We start from the raw sequence: 26316 nt of genomic DNA on the forward strand, positions 1-26316 counted from the left end.
ATGTCAAAATGACAATGTCATCTAGACATAACATTTTCTTTTGACCTAAGTCAGAGGGTAGGCATAGGAAGAAACAAACAGCCTATCCTAATTTTACTCATTTCTTATCATTGCATTTTTACAAACTAATTTTATGTTAAGTGGTTCAATTAGACATATGCTGAATTATAATGCTGTAGAAAGTTATCACTTTTCGAATGATTATATTGTTACGAAACATGGGCAAAAGCGGTTCATTTAAAATTTTACTGGCTGACTATGATTAAAGCGCAAACTTAGAAATTGTCTTCTTGACTTTTTAGGTGTTGTGATTGATTGGTGTTGTGTCAATCTGGCCTGTGAGAATTCGTTATTAGGAGTTTACAAATTAGTCTAAAACATTATACATTTCGAGGTTCAAGAATATATAATATCAAACATGTGATCGTTCTGAACGTATAGGCGCATAATTTGTGTATCTGACATGGATTATATTATTATTTTAAGACATTGAATCTGCATGGTTATTGTGGTAATTATCTAATCTGATATTTCACCAATAACATCGTCACTTTACCGTCATAAATTTAATTAACGCTGTTATTCTGAGTGCGCCACTTCAAAAACACTTTTCCTTTTGCACTTTGTACTTTTATGATAATTTAGATAGTTTAGATATCAGATATTAGTTTCAAGCAGACACCTCAATTTAATTTATTTAAATCCCTAGACTTCATCCTTTCCTGGTATCACACAGACTGAATATTTGGTAGGTATAAGTATTAACTTTAACTTATCAATGAGATATATACTTAGGTAGGTTTCAATGTTTAGGACATTTTGATCGTTTATGGAAATACTTTTTTTTATTCTGTGCATTTTCAGGCTTTGTATGTTTTGATTCAGTATCCTAGGAGACTAGCCGGGAAAATTGTGTTTTTCCGATTGCAAATCAATATTTTAAATAGTTGTTGTTGTTTGCGGCTTTTATTTTCATAATTGTTTAAATATAAGTGAAAACTGCGTGGTTGCGAAACTTGCGAAGCTTGCGATGTTATTAGGTATGTGATAAATTCTTTTGTGATATAATTTATAATATATTTCCACAATATTTCAAGAGAAACAATTCAAGGTAGCACTTGAATACTATAACATTAAATTTTGATTTTTTTTTTATATCCGGCATCCATACATAAATCATATATTTATTATTGATTAGTGTCCTTGTCTGCAATAAGTTCTTAAGCCCTGTTATCCTATTTTTACACAGTTTTCCTAGTTTTAGATCCTACATAAGCATTCGATAAGATAAAAGGATAAAAAAATAATAAATTATCACTACTATTTTTATAAGTACCTAAATAGGTATATATTGTATACTATAATAAGTACGCGTAAATTTTAGCAGTTTAGGGTTACGATTTTAACAATTCTAGATAAAGATAGTGTGCATTTTGAACCTCATTCTCTGAAACAATTTTCGGCCATTCTTTCTCGGAAAGGAAATTAAAGTATAACAACACATTATTATGTGAACACGCTTTCGAACAAAGCGCGCTCCCTCGGCTACGGCTACGGGGTAGAACACGTCAGGCGGGAATTCGTAGCAGTTGAGTGTAGCGCGCGTAGCTCGCCGCCCGCCCGAATGTAGCGCTACTTGACAGTTTTATTGTAACCGCGGTATAACTTTTCTGCAAGTTGTTTTATTGTTTGCAGTGACTTCTGATTAAGTACCGATATTATACATTTTTATTTATTTATTTAATGTATGGCTATTATTTTGAAGTTATTTCTGCATTTATCCGAAATAACGAGCAATAAAGTACCTACTCAAAGGTCCTGATTTTTTTGCACCGTACAATATTGAATGCAATTTACTGAATATTGCACCTACGAGTGACTGGAAACATGTAATCAAATTTCAACTTAAATGCCTGTTTTTATTTAAATTGCCATTAACCTTAAGATATATACATTGTTTAAATAAATCAAATTTCTTTTGTTTCGTTTTTACTCGAGCTTCAAAATCAAAATGACTTTTGAAAATAGCGTTACCAATATCCAGTTACGAAAACCATAATAATAATAATTAAAAACAATGATAATAGTGTCTCTAATTGTAACCAAACCTTATCTTATGGATATAATTACCACATTTACTTACAATCGCCCTTGTGATTTAAACGAAAAAGTAATTTAATTACGAATCCGGCATTAATAAATCGTAATCTCTGCGCGTCAATTAACCAAAGCGTCATTGTTTTAACAAAAGGCCTGCGTGTTGCGTGTCAATGTTAACTATGACTATTGCATTAATTCTACTTTGCCATAACACTAGTTAATATTACAGACTATTACTTCACAATATCATCGCAACATGAATAGCTTATAATGTGTACTTATAACACTTGTATACATATAGATTAGCCGTCTAGTGAACAAAGCCCAAGTGTTGACTTGTATAGCTATGTTACCATCATTTTTGCTAGTGACACTGTTATACATATTATTTAAATAAAATAATGTATCGGGTATGATTAAGCTTTTTTTTCCTCCACCGAAAACTAAACCGTCGCCAAACTACATAATGCACCTGCTGTCACGTTTTCCCAACACAAGCATATTACATTGAGACATGGCGGTGGGCCCAAAAATCCCGTTGAAGGCTAGGTAATTGAATCGACTGTATTATTTACATTGTATGTATTAAGAATCACTGCTGTAATTCCATGGTGTACAATAAAGAATATTCTATTCTATTCTATTCTATTTCTTAGCAAACAAATCCCTCAATTACCGTACCTAGTAGAAACGAAGTCTTAAGCGCTTTGTAATTGTGGTAGGAGGGATCTTTACCTGTGTACATACTTTAATAGTTCTGAATAGGTTATAGTATTTTTAGGGTTCCGTACCTCAAAAGAAAAAAACGGAACCCTTATAGGATCACTTTGTTGTCCGTCTGTCCGTCCGTCCGTCCGTCTGTCAAGACCCTTTTTCTCGGGAACGCGTGGAGGTATGAAGCTGAAATTTATATCAATTACTCAGGTTTACTGTCCCTTGAAGCTGTGAAAAAATCAAACTTCTAAGCCAACGCAATCAAAAGATACAGCCGTTTATGCCGCAAATTTTCGACACTTGCAAGGGAATCAAAACCTACAGGGTGCTTCCCGTGAACTCAGAATCTTGAAATTTGGTACGAAGCAACGTGTTATAGCATAGATAAAGGAAAAATTACGAAAACCATAAATTTTTAGTTACATTTCAAAATATATATTTATATGACTCGATTGTCGTAATGAACGAACTTTGTAAACCTTGCAGGTTTGTACGGAACCCTCGGTGCGCGAGTCCGACTCGCACTTGGCCGGGTTTTTTTTAATTATCTACATACCTACCATAATAGATTCCAATCAAATATGATGTACCATAATTGGAGTAAAAAAATATAGTACCAACATAATGTAGGTCAAATAATACTAATAGTCAATGACAGGTATGTCACGTTAATTACACGATGGTCTAGTTAGACAACACATTACATTAAAGTATTCAGTGTGCCCCACTTTCCACGAGGTAATATAAATTGTGTATTATTAAATGAGTTGTCAATAGGTACCTACTGGTAGGTATAGGTAAGTGTCCGTTACAAATCAATTATTCAGTAACAGGAATTAATTGTTAGAACTCTATTCTGAGTAGGAATACGATGACTCATCGAATACGCTGTACTAGTATTCATTTGAGAGATAGTTATCAGGACATTAGGTTATTTATTCATTTGATTACACGATCTGAGGCGGAAAACTAAACATGCTTGCTAAGGCTTGCACTTAATCAGGGATTAATTTGCTTGTGCTGCTTTATAACTTGCCGGTAAACAGAAGCTTTTGTTCGAATTATTGAAGCTTTAAAGTTGTTTTTCCTGCTGAGTATAAAAGTCGAGAAAAGAGATGGAAAAGCAATAGAGAGGCCTGAATACTGTTGTGGGATAGAATTATATCTAGAATAAATGTCGATCTTGCCAACCTGCTGCTTGGGTTATTAAGTCTACCTGTTATTGCAGGGTAGACAATGAGCGAGCGGGGCGCTCGGCGCGGCGCGGGCGCACCCTTCTACGCGCCTCTACGACGCAAAACTTCTGCGGAGATCATCAGCGAAGCCCGGGCGGCGATATACGGCGGTGAGTTTAGTAGCTGCTTAAAGCTAAGCGTCAGAGCCTATATTTGACACTGGGTTGAAGAGAATGCTGTAGCCTTTTACCAACTTACCCTACCCTACCCTACACAGAGATAAGCAAGAGAATAAAATACATATTATAACGCTTGTTTTTTTTCAACTGTGAAATCATCCAATGTCGAATTTTAGTGATAACCCACCCATGTTTCCACCCGCGATGCCACGGTAACCCTTTCGGACTTTCCCATTGCCCCAGCAGGCATGAGTCCTGATGGAAAGAGCTGACATGTCCTTGAGGCGCTAGTGCAACACGTACGCGCCGTTAAGGAGATGGGCCTGGCCTCTACCGGGCGGCGAGCTACTCGTAACTTACCGTCCTTAAGCCTGCCCAAGGAATCTTGGCTAAAAGTCACAGGACAAAATCAAAAAATCAATAGGCCGTTTTCCGTGACCTTTTCACAACGTTATAGTAATGACTCTAGTTGCACTTAGAACACTATCTCTAATATCAGTGAGGAAAGTTACTGAACAAAGATACTTAATAATGCGATGATGAATTGATCGATAAAAAAACAAACATGCTGTCTGTGTTAACTTCTATAAACATAGATGATTGTTATCGTATAATTTTCTCTGATCTAATATAAATATATTGGATTGTTCATAGCCCATAACTATCACAACGAGTTTACAATGATCGATCGATGTAAAGATCAGTCACGCTCGCATTGATAAATAGATAATTACATGCGGCAGCTTAATAATTCAATTACTATTGCCGTCCTTCTTGTATTCGATTAATTAATGCTTACTATGTAAGTCCGATGTCGATTCATAGAGTCCTTGGTATCCTTGGTACCTTAAAAAGAGAAAGAGACTCGCTATATTTTTTTTCCTTTTTCAAGAATCCAAACAAATGGAGCATGTTTCTTAGTACACTACTGTTTCTAATTTGTTAAAAATGTATGTTATGCTATTGGTATACCTTATAAATAAATAATTACTGTTATCGTCATCATCATAATAGACTATCGCCGTCCATTTTAAAAATATAAAACGAGGAACAATTATATATCATATTTATATTTATATATATATATCTTATATATAAAAATGAATTGCTGTTCGTTAGTCTCGCTAAAACTCGAGAACGGCTGAACCGATTTGGCTCATTTTAGTCTTAAAATATTCGTAGCAGTCCAGAGAAGGTTTAAACGGTTTAAAAAAAAAGGAAAAATTGCAAAAAAAAGTCGGCATCAACTGCTAGGCGATACGTAGTTCGCCGGGACAGCTAGTTAATCATATAACACAATTCTACCAAATATAGGTGTTGTCAAATAAATTAACAACTTCAATACCCATAGGCACCTGTTCCAATAATTGCATTTATTATATAAATCAACATCCACACTTGTATTCTCCTATCATATTAACAATGTTTAATTAAATTAGTGATGATAAATGTGATTGTCAAATATACCCGATTCATATTCGCTGGCCAATAATACGTTTTGTGTACAGATATAGTAAGTATGATATATATATGAATGTTAAATGATGTTACGGTCTTTTGTATTAGAAAATATCATTTAGTTTAAAAACAAAGTCCACGCAAAAAAATAATCCTTGTGTCGCGATGAGTTTCACGAAAAATAACACATGCACGAAGACATTCAGACTCAGAGTAAGCATTCACTGATCACACAAAATGCTTGTCCTACGCGGGGATCTAACTCGCGACACGTGGCACACATTGGGCTTTAGCGTGGTGAACTTTTAAATCTTGGTTATTTGTGTATTCAGTCAATATAAAATCTAAATTCGGTGATTGAGGCTTTAATTACCTTTTCCTTTGAAATTCCATTCTGAGATTTTGTTTAAAAATAATGAGTCCGACTTTGCTTTTCAGTCATTCTTACTTGACTATGCATACTAAGTTAATTGTAAAAAAAAATACAAAATTCTTATTTAAGAAATACTGTAATTTTATATTTATACTACCTGACCCAGCAAACGTTGTTTTGCCGAATATATTTTTTCTGGTTGTACGTAATTTTAATTTTTAATTAATTTTATTTTTAATTTTTACGTAATTTTATTTCGTCCAAAAAATTTTTTTTTTTGTGTGGGCAACCCTTATCACTGAGGGGTATGAAAAAAAGATGTTGTTCTATTCTCAGACCTACCCAATATGTATAAAAAATTTCATAAAAATCGCTCGAACGATTTCGGAGGAGTACGGTAACTAACATCGTGACACGGGAATTTTATATATTAGAAGATATTCTTGTCTTTTACAAACAAATGTGAAACAACGTTCTGCTGATGTAACCTTTTAAGTTTTCAAGACACTTTAAAATGTACTTTTCTTTCTTGACTTTTTGTTTTTCTTTTTTTAGCGAGCAAGAATTTCGAGTTTTCGAGATTCTACTAATGATATTGTAACTTGAAGTGTTGTTTTATGCTTTATTATTTAGCTTTTTTGAGACGACGCATAAGTCATTGTCCCTTTAACATTCCAATTAGTGTTTATATCCTACTCATATACAAAATGTAAAGGTTTTTTTGGATGGATAAATGTTTGTTACTCTTTCTCGCTATTCGCTTAATCTGGCTGAAGAACTAAAGAGTCTTTTTGCAAAATACCTGATTCCTGTAGAAATAAATTGCTATTGAATGTCCCGATGACGGTAATGAAGATATAAAGTTGTCGTGTCTAAAGGATTGACAGGAAGACTTTTATTTATAAAAAAAATCGACACACTCTAAAGTTATAATCCTTGTGTCGCGAGGAGTTTTACAAATATTCAAATCACTTGCACAAAGACACCCAGACTCTGAGCAAGTATTTGTGGATCAGAAAGACGCTTGTTCTACGGATCGAAAATTAGTTTTGGCATGATATTCTCAACCACTCAACAACCCGCACACTCTATTGTTATTACCTAATTATTTATTAACTAAGCCGAAACTAGTTGTCACTCCCTATGAAAACGCGTGAGGAAACCATTTTTAAACCAATATTTCCGAGTCCCGTACGAGAGTCCTAGAAAATATTTACTACTCTTGAGTTTGCAATGAAAAATTTATAGAAAAATTTCAAAATAACATGCCTGCATTCGAGTATAAAACATAAGGAGCTAATGCCACAGAGGAGGTTCAAAGCGAGCTCTTTGCGATACTTTTTTAGTTCTGCGATGAGGTGAATGAACTTATTACGAGTATTTCAGAGAAAAACTATTACTACGAATTTCTCCTTATGTGTTGAGTGGATGCATAATAATATGTTTATAGTGAGTGCTAACGTGCAACGTATCTAAAACGAGGAACAATTATATATCATATTTATATTTATATATATATATATATATATATAAAATTCCCGTGTCACGATGTTAGTTACCGTACTCCTCCGAAACGACTGAACCGATTTATACCAAATTTTATATGCGTATACAGTAGGTCTGAGAATAGAACAACATCTATTTTTCATACCCCTAAGTGTTAAGGGTTGCCCACACTAAAAAAATATATTTTATTTTTTGGACTAAATTGTTTGTTTTTATTTTTTTTATAATGTGGCATTAAAAATACATACAACTAGAAAACAAATATTCGGCAAAACAACGTTTGCTGGGTCAGCTAGTATATATATATATTATATGCTGTCAAAGTTTTCAATTTATTTGGAAAAATATATGTTTTAACAACTTAATCGAAATTTCTCCATTCTCGAAAATAGAAAAACTATATTTAATTAAAAATAGGCGGCATACATGAAACCAAAACCTCGTACCGGCGACCAAACTAACAAACTCGTTTTATCGACGCAATAAATCGTTATCGTTTTCGCACATCGTTTGTGATAGCGCCGTTAATTTGTGCGACAAAACCCGTCACACAAGGTGACTAGTGACCTGGCTAATGTTAAAAAGTCACGTTATTCACTTTGGAAAACCCGTCCTGTCATGTTTGACGTCACGAACTCATGATCAACCCCATAGTGCTTGCTACCACCGCTCTTTAAGTAAGGCTATTGCAGTTGTAGAACCGAGACGGCAAGCTACACGTTGTAGAGCTATGTCTCTTTTCCACATTGTCCGCATTTGCATCAGTTTTATAAAAGCCGGTGGTAGGACTTTGGAGTCCATAAAAATGAGTGATCACATATTGCTACAATACCTTCGCAATATCTTTTTTTATGAGCTTCTAACCCTATCATACCTTATTGAGTAGTATGTAGCAGTTTACATGAATTTTACATATAAATATTTATGAATTTGTACAGACAAAATATTCCCCGGTTTACGACTTTATTTTGTACTCCGCAGTATTAATGATCGTCATCAACCCATATTCGTATACTGTTGGATATTAAGCAAATAGCACATAAAAAATCTTTGAAGCGATTAGTTTACGAAAATTTACAGGGAAAATTTTCATTTCCTAATCCCATATTTTAAAGGGCGCGTCCGTTAGTCAAGTTCCGTTAATTACAAAAATCACACACACACACACAAACAAGCTATTTCGTATTTCAGCTTTAAGGTGTATAACGGCAAATTTAGTAGAGCCAAAAGTTGTACCTAGATCGAAGCAGTTTATCAGAGTTCAAACGGTTGCCAGCCAACCACTAATAGGCAGAGTTATAATGCTCCGTATACACATGTTGGCAAGCTTTGGAGTTCCTTAGAGGTGGTTGGTCGGGGTCACGCGGTCAACCGTCTTGTTATTCTGTTACCTCCTCGGTTGCCAGGGTGAACTGCTTCGCACGCGATTCTTACATTAATGTACTTCACCTAACAGCGTGATTTTTAATCATATTCCTTTATATTGGTGTGTGAAACAACAGAAGGTCAGTGTCGAAGAATTAATAAAAGTCCTTCAAATCTTTACCTTGGAAAACATGTTAAAGTACCTTAAAACGATAGGGTGCTTGCAAGTTCTAATAAGAAACCCTTAAGTTCATTGAATTCATCTACTTAGCACATACGGTCGTAAATACTTCGGTTCCAATATTTATAGCAATCGTAGAAGCTGAGATTTCCTTAAATATTGGAACCGATAATAAAAGCAGGAATAGTGCTAAAAACTAAAGCTTTTGTAGTTTTCTAAATCACTTTTATAAAGAAATAACTTTATGTAAGCTGTACATATTTATACGGTTAAATAGTATAAAGAAATTGGACTGGATTACAAAAATTGATAGCGTATAAAACAAACCTCCAGTTTCAATTATGTTAATGAGTCAAATTACGTTCATCGACATTTTTATTTGCTCGATTACTCACGCAGTCATCATTATTTAGGTGGCCCATGATTTCATCCGAATTGTGACTATAATATACCTACTTGTAATCATGCGGAAAACGTCGTTACGATACATTTCTCGTTATTTGTTTGAAAGTTAGTTAAATATTTTGTTGGCTAGTAAACTCTTCGGAATGTCCATAAAAAAGACGGAATATCGATTAAGTAGTTAATAAGTGTAATTAAAAGTAATTTTTATTATTATTTATTTATTTATTAAACTGTTTACATTATAGTTATTTGCTTTGTATAAACCCCACAAAACTGTTTGCACAGTTTGTCTGTGGGCGTAATGAATTAGTCTTATTAACTAACAATTTTACAATTAAACTTATTCTAGATAGTAACTAAGATAATAACAATATATACATTTTTAATATAATATATTCAGACTTTATCCTTTGACAAACATGTAGGCAACGAAAGGTCGTTATGTTATTGCTATGGAGGTAATTAAAAGTAATTTGTGTCTGAGTAGGAACGCAATAGACGTACAAAAGTGGCTTAGGTTCTATAAAACATATGAGTCTGCGCTTTCTGAAAATGTCCTCAACTATAAGAACTGGAAATGAAAGGAAATTACTTCATATACATTCACTCTCAGAAAGTATTTGGCTCTAAAAAAACGTAGATAAGAGATGTTGTCTTCAGCGTTCTCAATAGAAAAACACGTAGAAGTTACAGAATAGATGATTTCATTTCACTAAATTGATCCGTCTATTGAATTATGCTGAGAAAACAAATATACAAAGACACTGATTAGGCATTAACTTTTGCCTCAATAAAATTAATTTATCTGCAACAAGTATCAACTATTGATTCAATATCTTCATTTATATCCGTGTTGAAGTACGTCTACGTCTTATAATGCTCAGTTAATATAAATGGTAAAGTAAACATCATTGTTTGCTGCTATTGGCTTTACTTATGATTAATATCGTTGTTGCTTTTCAAGTTAACTTTTCGAGTTTTGCTTGAACACGCGAACCTGTTTTCGGTCTCCGAATTGACATTGTTTTATTAGGTTTTTGTTTGCAGGATTTTTCTTTTTCTTGCGGCTGTTTTCTTTTGATTGGGTAATGCGAAAAATATGCAACCCGAGCAAAAAGAGAGAAAGAGGTTTTTTAATAATTTCCGAAGAGTTTCAAATATAAACCATTATCCTTACTTCACAACAGCTATACACATTTTTGACGTCCCTATTTTTCTTTCTTACTGTCACTTTGGATTCCGCAATAAGGGGCTGCAGGGGTTACCTGACATCGTTTAAAGTAAGACTTTTGCTTTGTGGGTGCGACGAATAAAAGACGCGGCATAGATGCAGAGCTGGATCTTTGTTCAACAACAGCCAGCATTTTTTTAAGATGTGAATAGCCCCTACCAGACTATTTAGTAGTGTTAATATGAAACAACAATTAACTCATGTTTAAATTCATAAAATTTAAACTAGAATTAAGCACAATTTATAATTTGCAGCGGAAATGAGCAGCCCTTCAAGTAGTGGCGGCGGCGGCGCGGGCGGGCTTCGACCGCTGCGCACGCGCCGACCGTACACGCCGCGCGAGCCGCAACGCACGCTCTTCACCGAGCGCGCGCGCAAGAAGGAACCTAGACCTCCCAGCAGTTTCGAGTACAACATGATATTTCTTTCTGATTGCTTAGTATGGCTTATAAATTAAACGATATTTCGTTCTTCTCGCGTACTTTGATTAATTTTTAAAATAACAGTTTCAGCATTTCCTTATAATCTTGCTGTGGCAAAGCATTTTAAGCACAATACACAGTTACAAATGATTTACGATATTGGTAAAAAAAATTGTCGTAGCTTTATACGAGAGTCTCCTTATTTCATTATTCAAATAATTAAAGCTTTATAACGCCTTTACTAGCCTCAAGTACCTGAGTTTAGCGGAAAGCGGCGAAGAATCGCTAGCGGCCATGGACGCTCGCATCGCACATCTGGACGAAGACTCGCTCAACGAAATGCTGGCTGAAACTCACAACAACAAGAACAAAAAACATACGGTAAATAACAAAAGACCTTAACTCTTAGGATTTATTGTTTGGATTCTAATTTCTAAACAACTTGCCAACAATCTAAAATTTTATCCTCGACTTTTTGGTAAAGAATTTCGTTTTAACATTTCAAAATTTGCTTTTACCAAATAGAAACCTTCAGAAGTGTCAAGACTTCTGTTCTGTGATCAAATTAAAGTGCTTCTGTACTTCTTATATCCGTTATGTACAGGGTCGCAATCAGGCCAAGCCGCCCAATGCGGCGGGTGACGTGTGGGGCGGGTTTACCAAGTTGCCGCACCTCAGTGGACGAAGCAAACCGCTACATCGCCGCAACACCACCGGACAAGTGCATATGGATGGTGAGGACTATCAGATCTCTATAAGAGGAAGCTGATCTTAAAAGATGAATACCAGATTTTTTGGAAATGTTTTTCTTCCCTAAAAAGGCGTTCGCGTTTTTTATGCGCGTAAAATGTAGTATTACATCTATAATAGTGTTATTTATTATGCTCTTTCCAATAGTTTACGACCTTATAGGTTCACTTATTTCCTATATTACGAATGAATTGAATAATTCCTATATGAATGTGTTGACCGAGAGCAAGATGGGTCGATGATGTAGTAAAGGTCTCGGGTAGAGTCTGGACGAGGCTGGCACAGGACCGTAGAAATCCCCTCGAGCCAAGTAACCATGATACATCACAGCTTTTTACAACACAGCCTTTGTCCTCCAGTGGGAGGACGATGGTTATGTTGATAGTGTATTAATTTATTTAAAACCCAAGTCTGATAGAATTCCTTTTAACGCCAGAACTGAAGCCAGAAGCATCGTTAGCGCGCGCGATCTCCGTGACGCGGCCACTTGGTGACGACGCCAGCATGAGCAGCGCACTACTTATTGAAGATCTCAATACTAAGAGTATGACTTATTGCATCGAACTAATACTGTTTGTGATACCTATTTCGATAAAATAAAAATGTGTTAGAATGAAAAACCACACATTGCACTCGACTCTACCAACAAACTTTATTATATTAACTGAGTGTGAAAGTAAAAAAGAAACCCTGTTTTCACAAAAAATAATAAAAAAAAAATCAATATCTTTATTTTAAGTAATGCTAATTGAGCAGTGATAGTATCTTTATACGAAAGGAGTGTTCTGGCAAGCATTGGGATATTAACAGCTTGTTAAAATACAACGAGTGTGTTTTACGTTTATTGAACAGCGGATTCGACAGCGAAACGCAAGCAGTTCTCGACGGCGAAGGCTTCGTCGTGCGACGCTTCGAGCGGCGCCGGCATGTCGGACGACATCGGAGTGCGACACCTCGCCGTGCAGCTACCCAACACCACCTCTGACCATTATGACTCGTAAGAACTTTACTATTACTTAACTTCTATGAGATTTTATTGCCATGAGTTCCAGAACGGGAAGCCTTCAAGATTTATAGAAGCTTTTATTTAACTTGTTGGATTTAAAATTAATTAAACTGAACTCCTCGTGTTCTTTGAGGTTGGATCGACAATTGGTCTTGTTCAGAATAGAATTAGCTAAGCTTGAAATTACCAGTTAAGTGCTAGGTAGTCGGGTTCGTGACTCCGTAGTTCCGTCATATAGAACCTCACTGATAAATTTTCAGGGTTTATTAGGATAAAACCTGTTTCTTATACTTGTCCCATTTGCCCAGTATGACGATACTGGAGCTGTCGGAGGCCCTCGCGCAGCGCAGCCGCGACCCGCACCGCACGCTGGAGCTGCTGGATGCGGTGATCCGGTCCGTGAAGGCGAGCCCGCCGGCCGGCAGTCTGCGCGACATGCTGCTCAGGGCGCTCTACACCAACGCGGACAGTGAAGACGAGAGGGTCCTCGTTGGAGTCGCGCGAGCTATGCTTACGGTACCGGGATTGAAGGATAACTCCAGTGGTTTTGGAATACTTCGATGGTTTTATGCCAGATAGTTTCAAGACTTTCAGTTCATGTGGGAGCTGCTTGAGGCCTACTTGAAATAAAACCTCTTTTTATCAACGCAACTAAAACAAGTTTTTATTAAGGTTTTTTTAAAGAATAGAATCGTACTACCGACTTCTAATTAAATGTTCTTACGTACCCAAACTTGATATTTTTTTAATATGTGTTCATATTTGTGTTTATTCTTTTTTAATTTAACGAGAAATAACTGTAATCTGTTGATTACAGTTATTTCTCGTTAAATTAAAAAAGAATAAACAAAATTAGCTTATCCACTACGAAAGTAACAAACGTAAAAAAATATTACAACGAATTGAGAAGCTCTTTCTTTTTAAAGTCGGTTGTTAAAACATATGATGTAACGTATTTTTCTAGTTGCGGATTACCGGAGCTCACCTTGCGGGAGCTTGTAAGCTCGTGTTCAGAATAGCCAAGAATGACAAGAACGATCACTTCTTCAGGGACACAGACCTACTTGGTAAGTTGCGAACTCTCGATAAGATTTCTGTGGTAACTATACTCATGGGATTTTTGTCGTTTCATTCGACTATTTTGTTCATTAACTTAAACCCTAATTTTCTCGCATGATTTAGTACTACTAGGTTCATTTGGTCAAGGATTTTTTGGTGTCATCCTGTCAAACTGAATTTAATAGCTGATTCTGATCAGCAAGGTCATATTTCCAGCTCGTCTTAATCCTTTAGTTATGTGAGTTGTCGTGTGTGTGGTGTAGAGTTGTTGGTGGAGGGTTGCGGGCGCGCGGAGCCGGTGTCGGAGAGCGAGTGCTGCGTTTACGGCTGCGCGGCGCTGCGCGTGCTGGCGCTGGAGCCGCGCCTGGCCGCGCGCGCGCACCGCGCCGGCGCCGCGCACCTCGCCGCGCTGCATCTCAAGATACTCAACAACGCCGTGAGTGGCCTGAGGCATTATATAACATGTTCAAGTTAGCTGTGTAACAAATATTCTAATCGCAGTCTCGCAACCAATAACCATGCGCATGAGCATGACATCCTGGGTCATGTTTTTGTGAGTGTAGGTGTGCAAATCTTGAAATGTACCTACGTAGTCAATAGAGACATGTTACATCGCGGACGAAGCTGCAACATTGCACTCTGACCGTGGGGAGGATGTCGTCTGTTAAGTCAGAACTTCTAATCACATATGGCATGGTACGGCACGTGGTGTTCCGGTAATCATCAGCAGTGCGGGTTCGCTTACTATAAATTTGAGACATCGTGAGACATGGCATTAAGGCACAGTAACTGTGTGTCGTCAGTGTATGTACGATATGTGCAGAAGGCGGAGGCTCGCCGCGGCTCCCCGGAGCAGAGCACGCACGCGCTGTACCAGGTGACGGGCGCGCTGCGCAGCCTGGCGGGCGCGCTGCCGGCGTGCGCGCGCGAGTTCCTCGCCAGCGGCGCGCTGCCCGAGCTGCTGGCCGCGCTGCAGCTGCACACCGACCGCGACGTGCTCACCAACGTCGCCAGGTGTCTCAGGTACGGGTAGTATTTTTTTAAACGGCACTCGCATTATGTAATTTAATCCTTGTGTCGCGGGGGTTTCACAAACATACAATTTACTTGCACAATGCACAAAGGCTTAAGGCACCCAGACTCAGCATGAGCATTCGTGGAATTCAAACGCTTGTCCTACGCGGGGATCGAACACGTTGCTCAAAGTGAGTTTAGTTAGCGTGATGACCTCAACCACTCGGCTATCCGTGCAGTCATTGGTACCCTACGCCCGTAAATCCTTCTACAGTTTCTTGTCATAGCCACTTCAAACAAATTCTTGCGGCAGACGTGGTCATTGGTGTTGGCTTGGCTGGCCTTCCCTCCCACGCCACCTCGACCAACTCCTGCGGAAAGCGTTTAATTGTTCCTGTCACCGCTACCGAGGTTCGCCTCAGTGACATCATCTCTACTGGCACCCAATATAATTGTACGATTTTCTTAAAAAAAAAGTTTATAGTTTTTTGTGACTTGCTCAGCGCTTAGAAACAATTCTCAAAAACCTGACTCTGGTCTGATGGTTCTCTTCTACGGTCAGACCCACAAAACAGTGCCCTCCATATGATCGTTAAATACATATCTTATATATCCGTGTGGTGTGTGATCAGTGTGGTATCTGGCGAGGCAACGTGTTGTGCGTGGCTGTGCGCGCGCGCAGGCGCATGCGGCGTGCTGGTACGCGCGTTAGCTGCGTGCGCGCCGCGAGCTCCTCTCGCCGTGCGCCTTGCATACACACTGGGGAATATGGCGGCCGCCGACGAAAGGGCCAGGAACGACGTATGTATAAAGTACCTAGGCAATAGAATATACTCAAATAGATCTACGAAACAATGTCGCCGTAAGACTCTGTATGAAAGAATTTAGTTGTTAGAAGTTCAAGACCTATGTCTGTGTGTGACCAGGTCTAGAGAAAGTACTCAATTTTCTAAATTATTTCGGATCTTGAGATTGAAAAGTTTCTTATTCTTCTTACCTAAAATTTTTAAGTAACCTCCAGTTCCTTAAGCTCATAATAAAAGCACCACCCATAAAATATGGACTATAATACGTACCTGACTTAACATGCTGCTTTAGATATACAACGAGGAAGGCGCGATAGATGTGTTCCTAACGATACTGGAGTCATACGCCCGACGCAGCGCGCAGGACACGCCCGACACAGACTCCGAACAGTCTGAACCAGAACAGCATTTAATAGGTAACATACAAAATATAAAAGAAACATTAAACTAAGTATTAACTAACGATTTTTATACTGCAAAAAGTTTCAAATATTTCGAGAAATCGTTTTACCATTTCTTATCATGTGTATGTACACTTATTTTTTGTTCATTTTCCTTAGGTTCAGATTTAAATGGATCAGACGGCTCATGCGAAGATGTTCTAATCAAGGTAACGCTTTAACGTCGTACTTATTATTATTTTTTACTTAAAAAAATGACTCCCCACTGAGAAATTTTATCCTTGTGTCGCGGGGGTTTCAAAAACATTGAAGTAGCATGCAAAACAATTTTAAATTTGATTTACACAACCCTTATCGATGAGTTTCTCTAAGTGCTTTAACCTAAATGTATATGTTTCTCCAGACTGTTCGCGTAGTTGCCAACTTATGTCTGACGGAGCGTGCTGGCCGGGGGTTAGCGGACATGCACGCGGAGAGAATCGTCAAAGCCTTGCTATCTTGTCTAGAGCTGGCTGAGAAAACTGCACTCTTACAAGGAAATAAGGTTGGTAACGGTTAATCTTTTTGCAAACGGGGAGCAGACATTGGCCTCTTTATTTTTAACGAATATTTTGCTGTGGAATATTCTAGTATGTGGACTCCAGTAAAAGGATGTGTCTATTATCCAGATTTCTAGCTCATTTAAATTTGATTTGTGGATTCGAGGAGTTTTTATACTTATACGTTATTCTTCATCCGGATAAGTGAGTCAGTCTATGTTAAATTCTGACTAAGCTAAACTTAAACCTACCTACTGCCTACTACCTGATTCGGAAGCATATTCATTCACAATCCCAGAAGGGTGTGGACCGTTCGAGTGCCATCGAGCGCAGCGAGGAGTTAGCGACGGCGGCGCTCGCAACTCTTAACAATATGACGTTCTACCGCGAGCCTCCGGACCCGCCCGACCCGCTGCATGTACATATAGACAACATATGTAAAGGTAAATATTGTTCCTGATGTTAGAACTTACTTAGACTGAGTGGGACCTAAACTGCTTTAACAAATTATAAGATTTTATCAAGTACGGCCTTCTTTTTTGCATCAGGTAATGAACGAAAGACATCCCAGAACATTCTAGTTTTGCACTTACTAACAACTAACCCGATTTAATTTGCCCTGCCCAGAATTGCTTATCAATACTTCGGGCAGAGGAAGAGAAGAGGTACACCTGCTGCTTTAAACCTGAGCCCTTTTCCGAGTTGACCAATAGCGTTTTTGCTCTACATATTTAATTTATCGAACTTTGAGAAACCAGCCTATTATTTTTAGTATTCTGATACATTGATCTTCCTTGCTGTCTTTGTCCTCCACACATGATGTTACTTGATATCCTCTCAGCCACATGTCGCTGGCTGCGCGGGCGCGGGCCGGCGGCGTGCGAGGCGGTGCGCGCGCTCGGCAACGTGTCGCGCGCCACGCGGACCGCGCAGCTCATCGTGCTGGAAGGTGCACTCGACTGGCTCGAGCCTTTCCTGCAACATGGTAACTCTAACATGTAACTTTCCAGTTGTTACTCATCCGTGACGAAGGTGTTTCTCCTTTTATCTCATTTTGACAGGACTATGTCATTAAGTTTGCAACTGTTAACTGACAATTGTTAAAAAAAATGTTTATGAATGATTAAGATAAGTTATTTAATGGAAAGGAAAGAAAAAAATCGAACGAAAACTGGACTACTAATATCTACTAAATTACTCTAGAACACTTTTCAATACTTTGTTAACCAAAAATAGTAAACATGGCAAGTTATCGCGAAAATCGATAAATCTTAGAACTCGCTAACTCCTAGGCTCGAAGTTCCCTGGTATCTTTAGTGTCTGAATTTCGGTTGTGTGTAGAGGAGTCGAGCGTCCGGTGCGCGGCGGCGGGCGTGCTGGTGAACGTGTGCGGCGCGGGCGCGGAGGGCGCGGCGGCGGCGGCGCTGGCGGCGCGCGCTCTGGCCGCCGCCGCCGAGCGCGCCGACCCCGCGCCCGCGCCGCTGCTGGCGCGCGCGCTCTGGAACGCGCACGCGCACGACCGCGCGCCGCTCTCGCCCGTGCACGCGCATCTCGTAGCAGAGGCACTCGCCATGTTCATCGGTGAGTCTACTCTGATACCCGCACCATACATACTACTTCAGCCTCGTTGACAACACTAGACGCGGCATATATTATAGAGCAAGAGCCCGTGAACCCCAGACCTTCGTTATTTTATAAAAGCTGAAAGTTTGTCAGCGCATACTCCCAACACAGGTAAGAACGATGGACCATTATGAAGTTTGGGTTATAGTGGCTTAGGCAGGTAAACGGTACTAAAGGTGTGTAAAATACCGATCTAAATTCGTCAAATAATAAAGTGCGATTTTTTGATATTATCTTCAGAATATTATTAAAAATCACGTTATTCATTGCCAGACACTTAACATCGTGGCAACCCCTTGCCAGACACCCTTAATGTTCATGAAATTATAGTTTAACTTACGTTATAGTATAAAAGCTGATTTTTATATATAATACTTGGGTAATAAGTAGATGATGTTTGCTCATTAGCCAGACATTTTTTATAGTTCCAACCCCTTGCCAGACAAGTATGTAGGGTAGCTGTAGGAGCGAGCGCGAGGCAGTATGTATATGAGTGAGTGCGAGTGAGATGGCGAGTTAAGTCTACCGCGATCCCTCACTGCGCAGTTGTTATTTCTACTGCGCATGTATTGTTTAGTACTCAGTACATGTTTACATCAGCTAAAATAATATAATATAGCATGATACGTAGATTATATGTTTACAATTTGTTTATGTGACTTTTTAAATTAAAGTGATTTTGTATTATAAAAACAAATCATAGGTGATACATTAATTTGTGTTATTTGCAAAAAAAAGTAGTGACAAATAATATTTTATAGTATGATACGTAGATTATAAGTTTACAATTTGTTTATGTGACTTTTTAAATAAAAGTGATTTTGTATTAAAAATAAGTCATGGGTGATACATTAATTTGTGTTATTTGCAACAAAAGTAGTGGCAAAATAACATTATTTTCTGACGAGACATTGAAAAAATGTGAATTAATTTTAAAATTGCGAAAAAAACATAACCTTAAGTACAATGACATCATTTTTCCACGTGAATACACAGAGGGTGGCTATCACAGGGAATGTTACAAATTATTCACAGGGCTAATGAAAAAATATTTTACCTCAGAACCAAAAAAATCTCAAAAGATTGTTGAAAGAGAGCAAGAAAAAGAAACATTTAAAGACGTTAATACATCAACAGACGATTCAATACCAGGTTCATCGCATTTGACTGAGTCAACTGTATCACACCTACCTTCAGCTTCTCAATCAACAGAACCTCAACCTTCCCAGGTAGCTGTGGAGATAGCTTGTAGCATCATTAACCTATTTTTAATTAAATTTTTGAAAAATATTATATTATTTTGGCTTTTTTTTTAAACCTGTTTTTGATAAAATAAATTAAAATTTTTAACAATTTAAGGTAATTGTAGCATCGAATGTCTTTCCTTAAGATGTTTTTAAAATTTACATAGATTATTAGTGTTAAACACCGAGCTGAAGAACTGCACTGATAAATTGAAACAACACTGTTTGGTCTGCGAGAGAGTCATATATTGAAAATGTTTCAAAATGTATATGTCAACTCATGTAACGAAACCATAGCGCGATCTAATTCGACGTCAATGCCATCTATCGCGCTATGGTTTAACAAATTACTATAAAAGTACATTTTGCTCTTGAACATACCGCCCACCAAGGACATTATTGACGGAATGTCCTTCTTAAAGTACAATGACGATGAACTTATGGGATGGTATTTTGAACTTAAAATACATGAACTTAACATGTAGACCTTAAATATTAATAATATAACTAAACACAACTAACGCTAAATAAAAAACCCTTTTTGGTCTAAACATACATAAAAATATTCTAAATAAAATGGACTAACTATGTAACATTAAACCGTAACTGGTAAAACGCATAACTTTGACGTTGGTCTTTTGATGGTCGAGAATTTAGTCCGCACTGAGACTACACGTGTGACATTATCATCACCTGGGTGCTTTTGTACAACACGACCTAATAGCCAGCGACTTGGTGGTAAGTCGTCTTCTTTAATTAATACGATGTCTCCTATATTGGGCTCCGGAACTTGAGAAGACCATTTGTATCTATTCATAAGGTTCGACAAATAGTCTTGTGACCAGCGTTTCCAGAATGACTGTAACATCCTTTGAACGAATTGCCACCTAGTCAAGTAACTTACATTTGAACTATTATAATTTTTGTCAGGTACATTCACTATAGATTCTCCGATAAGGAAATGTCCTGGGGTTAAAGGCAAGGGCTCACCAGGATCACTAAAATTAAGAACGCTAATCGGTCGCGAATTCAAGCAGGCTTCCACTTGATTGAGGAGTGTAGTCATTTCCTCGTAAGTGAGTGTAGCGTCGCCAATAACCCTTTTAAGGTGAAACTTAGTAGCCTTTACCCCCGCTTCCCAAAGACCACCGAAATTGGGAGCATGCGGCGGGATAAAATGCCACTCCGTATGGTTGGCCTCCAGGTGTTCTGCGATAGACGGCTGAATAGATGCCAACTGTTGCAACTCTCTGGATGCACCTACAAAATTGGTGCCGTTATCGCTCCATAATTTAGCGCAGTGACCTCGTCTCGAAACAAATCGACGAAACGCAGCTAAAAATGCTTGTGTGCTCATATCGCTGACGACTTCCAAATGAATAGCGCGAGTGGACATGCACACAAACAAGCATATGTACCCTTTGTAGGAACGGTGCCCACGTCCCTTTGTCGTCCTTATATTGATAGGCCCAGCATAGTCTACTCCGCTATGTAAAAATGGTCTCGCTGGAGTACAGCGGACTGATGGGAGGGAACCCATCAGTTGGTTTCTAACGTTTGCTTTCTGTCTGGCACATGTGACACATTTGCGTACATATTGCTGTACCAGACTTCTAGCACCTATTATCCAATAGGCTGACCTTAAAAAGTTTGCCATCACCTGAGGTCCACCGTGCAGAGTTTTCTCATGCGCATCAGCAATTATCAGGAGAGTAAGATAGCTGGAATGTGGTAAGACTATGGGATGCTTCATCGCTTCAGTCAGCTCGGACTTTTCAAGTCTACCCCTAACTCTTATCACGTCATTTTTGTCGAGAAAAGGGCAGAGTGATTTCAATTTACTAGATTTTAATTTTAAATAACCATGATCTTTTAATTGTGTATATTCTATTGTAAATATGTCTTTTTGTACATTTTTTATACAGCTTTCTAAAGCCTCTTCTATTTCCTGACTTGTTAAATATTTATTATTATAAGTGTTCCTTTTAAAAAATCTTCGACAATATGCGACTACTCTGACTAACTTTCTAAGCGATGAATAGTTTTTGAATATAATCTGTTCTGGACCGACAGTTGTGTGTACTTTTATCGTTTGTTCTAAGTCTATATTTAAATCCTTTGGCCTTTCGTACTCAATAATATTATTTTTTAGAAATGTAGGTCCAGAAAACCATAATTTATTATTAACTAATAAATTAGGTAGCATTCCCCTAGAAGCGCAGTCTGCAGGGTTTTCTTTGGTTGAGACGTGAAACCATTGAGATGAACTCATTGTGTCCAATATTTCAGAGGTCCGATTCGCTACAAAGGTTTTCCACCTGCTAGGATGGCTGTTAAGCCATGATAGTACCACTGTAGAATCGGTCCATGCTGTTATCTTCTCTTTTGAAATATTGAGTACTTGTGCGGTTTCTATCAAAAGCTTTGATAGCAGTACTGCACCACATAACTCTAAGCGTGGAATGCTTATTTGCTTAATGGGGGCTACTCGAGTTTTTGCAACCAACAACGCAACTTGAATTTTACCTGTAGAATCGATAATTCTCAAGTAAACTACGGCTGAATACGCAGCTTTGGAAGCGTCACTAAACCCGTGCAGCTCCCGATCGTCAGTCGAACTTGTACCAAGCCACCGAGGTATCCGCACTTTGGTAAGTAATGACACCTCTTCGCGGTAAGTCTTCCACTCAGTTACTAATTCAGGGCTTAAAACTTCATCCCAACCAACACCTGTCAGCCATAACTTCTGAATAAACATCTTTGCTAGGACTATACTAGGCGCTAACCAACCTAATGGATCGAACAAGCGAGCTATGTCGGATATTATAAATCTTTTTGTTACAGATGTAGATGTTGGCGGCGGGAGATTCACCGAGTATAGGAAGGTATCATTTAAGCGGTTCCAGGTAAGTCCCAGAATTTTTATAGTACTATCTAGTTTAATTTCTATGTTCTTGGTCTGTATTTCTTTTTCCTTTAATAATATGTTCTCTTTGTCCTTATCCCTATGATTGTCCTCATTTTTTATTTGACCTGTTTGCTGTATTGAAGTAATCTTATCAGCTAATTCTTGATTGTTACTGTTCCACTTCTGCAATGTAAAGCCACCCTTCTCCAGTAATTCCATCATTTGTTTACAGATTTCTACGCCTTCTTCTATACTATCACATCCAGTCATTAAATCGTCCATATAAAAATTATTTAAGACTTTAGCAGCCGCCAGAGGATACTTGTCTCCTTCATCGTATGCGATTTGATGTAGTGTTCGAACTGCCTGATACGGTGCCGAGGCTGTTCCAAAAGTCACCGTTAGCAGCTCATAATCCTTTATTGGTTTTTTTGGATCATCACGCCAGAGTATTCTTTGATATACGACGTCCTCCTCAGTTACCCTAATTTGACGGTACATTTTAACGATGTCCGCCACAATACCAATAGCATGTTCTCTCCATCGCATAATTGTATGCCTCAAGTCGGCTTGTAGTGTCGGCCCAACCATCAGAGTGTCGTTGAGCGATACTCCCTTTTTATTTTTTTCAGAAGCATTAAACACAACACGTACCTTCGTCGTGGTCTTATCTTCTCTAATAACCGCGTGATGGGGTAAGTAAACCGCTTCATTCATTTTATTATCGTCGCTTTTTACAGCTCTTAAATGTCCTAATTGTAAATACTCATTAATTACTTCTGTATACCTTTGTTTTAAATTTGTGTTCTTATTTAATCTTTTTTCTAACGATTTGAATCTTATTTCAGCTATTTCACGAGAACCTCCGGCCTTACATTCAGGATTATCATCGCGGAACGGTAAGTGTACTATATATCTTCCTGTATCATCTCGCTTAGTAGTTTTACTATATAATTCTTCGCATTTTTGCTCTTCTGGACTTAAGATTTTCTTTGTACTAGTTTGCTCTTCTATCTCCCAAAACTTTTTCAGGAGTTGATCTTCGTTGAACTGTGCATTATGAACGGTTATATTTTTAATGTGATGCCTTGACCTATCAATATCCGAACTGACAACACCGGAAAGGACCCACCCTAAAGTGGTGTTCTGTGCCATAAGAGTACCAGACGGACTCTTAATTATGCCTTCCTTGACGATGTAACCATAAACATCTGCACCCAATAAGATGTCTATTTTATTGGGTGTGTTGAACTTAGGATCTGCCAAGCACAGACCGTGGATGTCAATCCAATCAAATGAACTTGGTTGAATACATCGCTCAGGTGAGTATGATGTGATCTTACTCAAGACGTAGGCATTTATGTTAAGTTGAAAATCAACATGGACTGTTGATTTGATTGTAATCTGTACCATGTGCTTCGCAATGATTGATTGATTATTTCCTAAACCTGAAACAAGCCCTTGAACTGGAATTTTCTTAAGACTAAGAAATTGGACGGTAGCTTCTGTTATAAAACAAGCTTGTGAGCCTGGATCAAGCAGGGCTCGAATAGTCTGGAATTCACCAGTCTTTGACTCGGCTTTTATTAACGCAGTAGCTAATAACACCTGTCTGGGCTTGGGAACCTTACCTGTAGACAAGCACGTCACAATGGGATTATCACTAGTCGAAGAACTAGTGCTATCCACCATAGGCGTTGCTTTATTCTCTGGCTCTCCGTAAGGGTGCAGCAAGGAATGATGACGCTTTTTGCAAACTCTACAGGAGGTCTGCTTTTTACAGTCGTACACTGTATGATTGCTGCCTAAACAATTGAAGCAAATTTTATTTTTTGCTACAAACTCGCGCCTGCTTACTATGGACTGTTTAGCAAATTGTTTACAGAAACAGAGCTTGTGAGGGTCCGAGCAGTATTCGCAACGTATATAGGATGACTTTGTGGCTATCATCACTTTAGAGCTATGAGCGTGTGAACTGTTACTGACCTGGTGTCCGGTAGCTTTCCAGGGCTCGATACATTCTAGCGCCCGAAACCGACTTTCCATAAACGTTTGAAACTGGTGAAAGGTTGGCAATTCGTTGCTGGAAATGTTAGAAACGCTTAACTCCCACTGCTTCCTGGTCTCATTATCTAATTTGAACGTTACGATATGGATGATGATAACGTCCCATGTACTCACATCGATATTAAGATTTGTTAGCGCACTTAAACAGTCGCTTGTGGTATCTAACAATTCCTTTAACGCGCTAGCTGATTCGACATTTATACGTTTTTGGCCAAACAATCTTTTCAGAATACAATTAGTTAGGTACTTCTTATTAGCATAACGCCTCTCTAATTGTGACCAACATTCGCTATAATTAGCCGCTGAAATTGGTGTATGCCTGACCAACTGTTCAGCTTCACCTGTAAGGTGGCTCTTCAGATAGTGCAGTTTTTGAACATTGTCTAATGAAGAATTTTCGTGAACTAAAGATATAAACAAATCGTGAAAGGTTGTCCATTCACTGTATTTGCCTGAAAAGGTTGGGATTGCAATTTTCGGTAACTTTACGAACGAATTGGATGATTTTGAATTACCAGTATTATTGTTAGGACCGCCCTTTGGAATTTGCGACTCACTAACAACATTGATCTTATTAAGAATAGACTTCATTAAACATTTACATGTAATGTAAGTATCTTCGGTTGAATCATAAATATCCACAACCTTTTGACCTATTATATCCTCTAATTTATAATGACCGTAAAGTTGAGTTTTAGTATTTTTAAATGAATCCCAATCATTTTCAAGTAATTCAAGTCTTGCTTGAATATATTCTAAAGTAAGTCTATCTTTCGGACACTTTTTAACATTAGTTAAAGCTTTTTGAATAACATTTTGAAGGTCTTTTAATATATTAATTTCGCCTTCCATGTTCTTGATATTAAATAATTTATGAAATGTTTTACAATTAATGAATTCGAATAAAGTCTCAAAGAATCCGAAAAATTTTACAAGTGTTTGAAATACAAATTCACTCTTTCAGAAATCGGGCATAGGTTCCCCGTAGATCTTAGAATTATTCTAAGTCCTATCTATATACAGAGTCTTAAAACTAAGTTGAAATATCTATATATAATTACAAAATTTTAAAGTTAAAATGTTCTTTGAAATAAAGTTCAAATTGGCTTGACTTCTTAATTTTCACTGCTACTTACTTTTTTTTTTTACTCGATTAATTGTACTCACGGTTGCACTTCAATCACACAAACCCGTAGACTTATTGAACTGGTCGATGCTAGTGGCGCCCTCTATGGCATCACTTTGAACTGGAACTCCCCGCTGCAATCACTGGCTCCGTCCACCTTGCTGCACGATGCTGTTTCTTCTTCAACTCGGAGGCTGATCTTGATAACGGTGGCGCCCTCTGTGGCCATCCGTTGAACTATAATCCCAGTACTTTGCCGCAGCGATCCACTGCGAGTACTTGGGATGCGGACCAAAGCTGGCACCGCTGCACTCCAAAAAAGTCTAGACTTAACCGGGTCTGACTTCCGGCTCGCTTGGACCAAATGTTAAAGCACCGAGCTGAAGAACTGCACTGATAAATTAAAATAACACTGTTTGGTCTGCGAGAGAGTCATATATTGAAAATGTTTCAAAATGTATATGTCAACTCATGTAACGAAACCATAGCGCGATCTAATTCGACGTCAATGCCATCTATCGCGCTATGGTTTAACAAATTACTATAAAAGTACATTTTGCTCTTGAACAATTAGTTAAATAAATCTGCGCCAAAAAGTTTATTTGCATGAGTCATTCTAATCACAAATCTCTTCTTAAGACATACAATGTTTGTCTGGCAAGGG

General features: G+C 38.1%; 2 protein-coding genes across 2 annotated transcripts; one reads left to right on the plus strand and one right to left on the minus strand.

Moving 5' to 3' along the window:
- Positions 1–86: 86 nt before the first annotated feature.
- On the plus strand, positions 87–20600 carry LOC113503135 (armadillo repeat-containing protein 2). Its single transcript, XM_026884954.1, has 19 exons — positions 87–511; positions 4043–4159; positions 10942–11095; positions 11355–11490; positions 11714–11843; positions 12296–12403; positions 12712–12856; positions 13174–13381; positions 13830–13932; positions 14188–14360; positions 14748–14947; positions 15571–15739; positions 16037–16160; positions 16305–16354; positions 16549–16689; positions 16983–17127; positions 17526–17669; positions 18026–18091; positions 20482–20600. The coding sequence occupies exons 2-19, from the start codon at positions 4051–4053 to the stop codon at positions 20598–20600; spliced, it is 2424 nt and encodes an 807-aa protein (XP_026740755.1). The 5' UTR covers positions 87–511; positions 4043–4050.
- A 1252-nt stretch (positions 20601–21852) lies between these two features.
- LOC113503136 lies at positions 21853–25881 on the minus strand. Its single transcript, XM_026884955.1, has 4 exons — positions 25797–25881; positions 24091–24264; positions 22078–23670; positions 21853–21881 (listed from the first exon to the last, which is right to left on the minus strand). The coding sequence occupies exons 1-4, from the start codon at positions 25879–25881 to the stop codon at positions 21853–21855; spliced, it is 1881 nt and encodes a 626-aa protein (XP_026740756.1).
- Between the last annotated feature and the right edge of the window lie 435 nt (positions 25882–26316).

Source organism: Trichoplusia ni, chromosome 18, assembly GCF_003590095.1.
Source record: "Trichoplusia ni isolate ovarian cell line Hi5 chromosome 18, tn1, whole genome shotgun sequence".
NCBI classification, from domain to species: Eukaryota; Metazoa; Arthropoda; class Insecta; order Lepidoptera; family Noctuidae; genus Trichoplusia; species Trichoplusia ni.